Here is a 6,772-nt window from a genome sequence, read left to right on the forward strand (position 1 = left end):
GCTGAACCCAGGCTATTCCGAGCCAGCATGCACTCCCCGTGCACACCACCTTTATCACATCGGCTTAATCCGAGACGATGCACGACCAGTACCTCACTTAGTAGGCCGATTTCACACACAGCTCACAAGCTACGCACACCCTTCACACACCCCACAAACAGACAGCAAACAACCCACAAACTCGCACCCTTCTACTCAAGCTACTCGCACCCTTCTACTCACAGGCAGCAAGACACCAAAAAAAATTAATAGCAGTGAATCAGCACAAGCCGGGGTTCACTTCTGGACCAGAATTATTCCGTCTGTTTCAAAGGCTCGGAATTTGTAGACAAACTAGATGGGAACAGAGGCCGTCCAGCCTGTAACACGGTGTAAGGGAGCCAAAAAAAACTCGCACTTACCGTGTTTAGGGGTTCATGACGCCCCTTTCAATGGTAGACGGTCCCTCAATTCTCAGCCAGTTTCTTGTGCGTCCACAAAGTCTGTCCTTGAAGTCCAAAAGAAGCACGTTGGGCCCAATTGATTTGGATTTGTAATGATTCACTGATATAATCTGTGGAAATAAACAGAAACAAACAGAGACACACACACACACACAGCTTCTTGTGGTCTGGAGCTGAAGTGCACAGCAGGAAGATGAGAGAAGAGAAGAACAGACAGATGCACACACAGAGAATGTAGTAAAATAATGAAAGAGGAGAGAGAGGCGGGCCTTCTCCTCTTAGATTTATTGACTTCATGATGTCACAAAATACACACCCATCAATCCCTCCCCATCACCCTTGTGAGTCTTTTATTGGCCAGTTCATAGAAGGGTGGTTTCTCCTCACAAGTCCATTTCATGTTCTTCCAAAAGTCATACAGGCTCCTTCTGGGGTCTGTAAAAGTCAGGATGTGGGGGATGGGAAGGCTTTTCCTGTTACAACTGAGGAATCCAGGAGGGAGGGGGGACACAGAGTGAGTGAGTGGATGGAGTTGCTTTTTGATTTCAACAGCTCTCTCTGTATGTCCATCCAAGTTAAAATATACTTTTAGAACATATCTGACAAAATCTGAAGAATCATTTCAAGGAAAATATACACTCCATTTCAGTGGTTCTAATCATAACACAAAAATATTCATTTTAGTTTCACGTCTATCACAGTACCATAAGGGGTTTTAATACTTCACAAATGTAGTTAGGGGGGGCAAATTAATTGTGTTTACTTGTTTTGCCTTGGATGTTGACAACCCACGGTATGAAAATTTTTACTGTTAGGGGTCCCCACAACTTGGGAAATTTTATCAAGGGGTCACGGCACTAGGTGGTTGAGAACCACTGCCCTAGACGGTGACGAAATAGAGGTAACATGCCACCCAAAAAAATCCAGCAGCTCCTTCGGGGGTAGTGCTACATAAATATATATATATATTGTTCTTTTTAGTAGTGCAGGTATTTCTTCTGTATTTATTTCTAGTTGGCATTAATGTTACTCTTCTGAAGAGCAATGTACTGTATATGCCTAGAGTTACAGTATAACAATGAAACTCTTAAGCTGGTAGTTTACAGGAACTCGCAGTGCTAAGCCGGGAAACGAAACTCAGTCTGTGTTTATGCTGCTCAGCTCAGAGGCTGAATACGAGCTGCCAGCTCTGGATTACTTTCATTTCCTCCTCCTTCCCTTTAACAATGGCTGCTGCTGATCTGAGAGACGAGCTGAACTGCTCCATCTGCCTGAATGTGTATGAAGACCCTATCATTCTGAGATGTGGACACAACTTCTGTTCCACCTGTATAGGACATTTATTGACCTCACAAGAAGGATCTGGAGGTTATTCCTGTCCGCAATGCAGGATGCGGTTTGTAGAGCGACCTGAACTACAGAGAAATATCGCTTTAAGGAACATCGCAGAACGTTTCCAGTCTACTCATCCCGAGGAGGAACTCGGCGGAGTCTTATGCACTTACTGCATTAACTCTTCAGTACTCGCTGTCAAGACCTGCGTCCATTGTCAAGCTTCTCTGTGCGAGGGTCACGTCAAGATGCACAATAAATCACCAGAACATGTGCTGATTGAGCCCACCACTTACTCGGAGAACAGAAAGTGCCCCAAACACAAGAAGATCTTGGAGTTCTATTGCTGTGAGGACTCTGTCTGTATCTGTGTCTCCTGTAGATTGGATGGAACACATAAGGGGCACCAGGTTGAGTCGATCGAAGATGCTTTTGAGAAGAAGAGAGAAAAGTTGAGGAATGTTCTTGGGGATTTGTCTTCACATAAAGCGGAGGCCAGAAGAAGGATCCAGACTCTTCTGGGGCACAAGGACAAAGTGAAGAGGAAAGCAGCTACTTTTAACAAGAAAGTCACAAACTTGTTCAGAGACGTCCATAAAAAGTTGGAGGCTCTTGAGAAGCGGATCCTCGACGAGGGTCACAGGCAAGAAGAGGAAGCTACAAACTCCGTAACTGACCTCATCCGGCATCTGGAAGCTGAAATAGATGAATTCTCCAATAAGATAATAATGGCCGAGAAGCTCTACAACATAACGGATCCGCTAAGCCTTTCAGAAGACAATGGAACAAACAAAGAGGTTTATGAAGACTCGAAGGGAACAACAACAAGAGAGGGAAACGATGTGAAAGATCTCCACGAAGGACCAACTTTCAAATCATTGCTGAAGGGTTTGTTTGATATTGTAAATCAAGTGAGGTCGGATACATTGCAGACTGATCCAGAAGTCGTACTAGATGCGAATACGGCTGGGAAGAGCATGCGTGTTTCTGAAGACTTAAAAACTGTCACTTCTACAGAAATAAGCAATGATTACCCAACAACTCCAAGGAGATTTAGTATTAATCAGGTTTTAAGTAAAACTCGTTTTTCATCAGGACGACATTACTGGGAAGTGTTGACCAGTGAAAGGGGAAACTGGAGGATAGGGGTCGCTTATGTAAGTATAGACACTAAAGGAAAGCTGAGTGCCATTGGATCTAACAGGAAGTCCTGGTGTCTGAGAAGGTTTTATAACAAATATTCTGTTATGCATGGTCAGAATGAAATACATTGTATGCAAACATTTTCCAGCCACAGGTTTGGGGTATATCTGGATTATGAGGAAGGCCGGCTCTCCTTTTATGAACTGTGTGATCCGGTCAGACACATATACACCTTTCACACCACTTTCACAGAACCCCTTCACGCTGCATTTCTGGTAACTAATGGTTTTGTGAAAATCATGAACATGCCATACTGAAAACTATCAAAGAGATCATTTCCAAAATACTATTTCAGGTCTATTGATATTTTAAGGGGGGGAAACATAGACAACTGCCAATAAGGGATGAGCTTGGATTCGGTCCAAACTTTGAAGGAAGCTGTCAGTACCGGCCCAATAAGCTGTGGCTGGGACATTCCCCACCTCAGAGTTGCATATACCGTATTTATCGGGGTATTGCGCGCTCCGGGGGTATAGCGTGCACCCCTAATGTGGACCCGCATTCCTGTAAAAAAAACATTTTAGTACTTACAGTTTTGGTGTCTTGCGCGGCGTCCATCGGCGGCCTTGTCGGGTCCGGCGTCTGTCTGCGGCTTCGGTGGTGTCCTCCTCGTCGGTCCAGCGTTCGTCTGCGGCTTCGGTGGTGTCCTCCTCGTCGGGTCTGGCGTCCGTCTGCGGCTTCGGTGGTGTCCTCCTCGTCGGGTCCGGCGTCCATCTGCGGCTTCGGTGGTGTCCTCCCGGCTTCTCCCGCGCTGTCTCCCCGTCGAATCGCCACTTCCCGCGCTCAGTTTGAATGCCTGCGCCGACATATACCGTCGTGCAGTACACTCGGCTACATTCGGCCAGGCTCGGCTTCGCTCGTGCTCACGCTCTGTGACGTTTATGCGTGAGCACGAGCGAAGCCGAGCCTGGCCGAATGTAGCCGAGTGTACTGCACGACGGTATATGTCGGCGCAGGCATTCAAACTGAGCGAGGGAAGCAGGTATGGGCGTATATCGCGCACCCACGGTTTTCCCCTTATTTTAAATACGGTACTCAAAAATGCTTGGATGCTGGGGTTTTTTCCCTTCCTCTGGAAAGGCGTTGTAAAGGTTTGTTTTTTATTTTCTAAATAGGTTCCTTTAAAGGGGTTGTAAAGGAAAAAAAATTCCCCCTAAATAGCTTCCTTTACCTTAGTGCAGTCCTCCTTGACTTACCTCATCCTTCCATTTTGCTTTTAAACGTCCTTTTTTCTTCTGAGAAATCCTCACTTCCTGTTCTTCTGCTGATGGTGTATATAGGTTAGTGTTATGAGAGCAGCAGGAAGGGGGAGGGGTGGCTCACACACACACACAGACAGAGAGGGGAAGGGGGGGAGAACACAGGAGCAGAGAGTAGAGCAGATAGAATGCTGCTGATGACAGAGGCACGTAAACCGACCACAGTGTCTGGTCTCAGCAGCCATGATACGCCGGGGTCAGTTTACAGAGGGTTGGGGAGAAACTGGCAGGATCAGACAGTTTTTTTTAGGTGTTACAGTGGACCAAATGACACAGGACAAGCACTGTGTCATATAACATGCTTTAAAGGGGCAGGATCATTTTTTTGGTGGGGGGGGGGGATTTTTGGCCCCCAACCCCCCAAAATCAGTCACCAGCTACAAACACTGTATCTTCCCATTTTTACTATTAGGGCACTTACCTGTCCAGGGATCCAGCCGTGTCCTCACCCGACCCGAAGGTGCTGGCGCCTCCATCTTAGCTAAGGGAAACCGGCAGCGAAGCCTTGTTTCCAACTGCGCATGCGCGAATCACGCTGCACTTTGTGTATGGGCCGGCTGCAGGGGGAATAGGATGGGTACAGAAGTTGGAGCAGAAACCTATCAAAACCAGATACCCGCTCCCCACCCTCCCAATGGTGCCAAATGTGGCAGCGGATGGGGAAGGAGGCTGACAAGCGGCGCTTTGCCTCTGCTTTAAAGAGGAACTGCAGTCTGCTCACTTAATTTGTAATAAATACATCTTTGCCATTCTGAAGCTTCTCTCCAACCACTTTGCATATTATTTTATATATACTGTGATTCTGTACCGTGCCAAATATGCTGCAGAAATCTCCCTCCACTGAGTCTGGCTGCAGCCATTTTAACTGTGGGCAGCTGAAGCTGCTGCCTGTTCACTTCCTGGACTTACACAGACACACCTCCAGCTCTGCAGCTCTCATTGGCCCTCTTATGACTCATCCCCCCTCCTTTCCTGGCAAACTCTCACGAGAGTGAGAGAGAGAGAGAGACATGCATGATGTCATAAGCCTAGGCTAATGACCAGACAAGAAACAGGAAGTGGGCTGTATAAGGTATTTACTGGCAGAATTTTATTTTTATTTTTTACTATTCAAAGTTAAAACAACAAAAGCAGAAGATTTAATAGATGGAAGTTCCGCTTTAAGATAACAAATAAATGCATATATAATGTAATAATGCCGTATTTAATTGACATTTATTATTTTTACAACAAACAAGGCTTTTATGGTGTCTATTGTCGTGCAAAAATGTATATACCGTATATATTTTTTTTATGTGAGCCATAGAAAAAATTGTAACAAAAGTATTAATGCATTTTATTCTTCTTTGATTATAGTTAGTCCAAAAAAAAATCATTGTTACTGTAGATAAAGGTATACATTGTATTCTATAGTTAAAAATCACAATAAAAGTATCATTCTGGTACAAAGCAGCATTACAATATTTACCAATAAAAAAAAGTATTTCTTTCAATTTTGTGCATTCTTTATTGTGACACGAAAAAAAAATAAACAAAATGAATAAAAGCAAAAACAAATTTAAAGTCGAGCTCCAGTCATTTTGGAATTTTGTAAAAAAATTTATAAAAAATCACCCCCACAACTATACTCTAAATCGGCATACTGTATATTTTTCATCTTTCATTTTTTCTTTTTATAAAATCCAACAGCACCCACTGGATCATGTAAGCAGCCATTCAGAGTGTGGGCATCTATAGTTTGCTAGGAGGTTCTTCCGGGATTGGGTGTAGCTGGTGATCCTGCGCATGCGCAGTGGGAACTAATCGCTGCGCACTATGGGCCAGATTCTCGTAGATTGGCGTATCTTTGCGCGGGCGTAACGTATCCGATTTACGTTACGCCTCCGCAACTTAGACGGGCAAGTGCTGTATTCTCAAAGCACTTGCTCCGTAAGTTGCGGCGGCGTAGCGTAAATTGGCCGGCGTAAGCCCGCCTAATTCAAATTTGGATCAGGGGGGGCGTGTTTTATGTAAAACTACTGTGACCCGACGTGATTGAAATTTTTGCGGAACGGCGCATGCGCCGTCCGTGGAATTTTCCAGTGTGCATTGCTCCAAAGTACGCCGCAAGGACGTCATTGGTTTCGACGTGAACGTAAATGACGTCCAGCCCCATTCACGGACGACTTACGCAAACGACGTAACTTTTTCAAATTTCGACGCGGGAACGACGGCCATACTTAACATTGGTACGCCGCACTTATGCCTCATATAGCAGGGGCAACTATACGCCGGGAAAAGCCTAACGTAAACGTCGTAACTTTACTGCGTCGGCCGCGCGTACGTTCGGGAATTCGCGTATCTAGCTAATTTGCATACTCGACGCAGAATTCGACGGAAGCGCCACCTAGCGGACAACAAAAAAATGCAGTTAAGATCCGACGGCGTAAGAGACTTACGCCTGTCGGATCTAATGGATATCTATGCGTAACTGATTCTAAGAATCAGGCGCATAGATACGACGGGTCGGATTAGGACTTACGACGGCGTACATTG

The 6,772-nt window shown here is 45.3% G+C and overlaps 1 protein-coding gene across 1 annotated transcript; it reads left to right on the plus strand.

Annotated features, from left to right (window-relative positions):
• Window positions 1-1,614: 1,614 nt before the first annotated feature.
• Window positions 1,615-3,480, plus strand: LOC120916313 (E3 ubiquitin/ISG15 ligase TRIM25-like). The gene has a single exon (XM_040327219.1). It carries the CDS (start codon window positions 1,670-1,672, stop codon window positions 3,233-3,235), a length of 1,566 nt encoding a protein of 521 aa, XP_040183153.1. The 5' UTR covers window positions 1,615-1,669; the 3' UTR covers window positions 3,236-3,480.
• Window positions 3,481-6,772: the final 3,292 nt, after the last annotated feature.

This window comes from Rana temporaria, chromosome 10 (genome assembly GCF_905171775.1).
Source record: "Rana temporaria chromosome 10, aRanTem1.1, whole genome shotgun sequence".
NCBI lineage: Eukaryota > Metazoa > Chordata > Amphibia > Anura > Ranidae > Rana > Rana temporaria.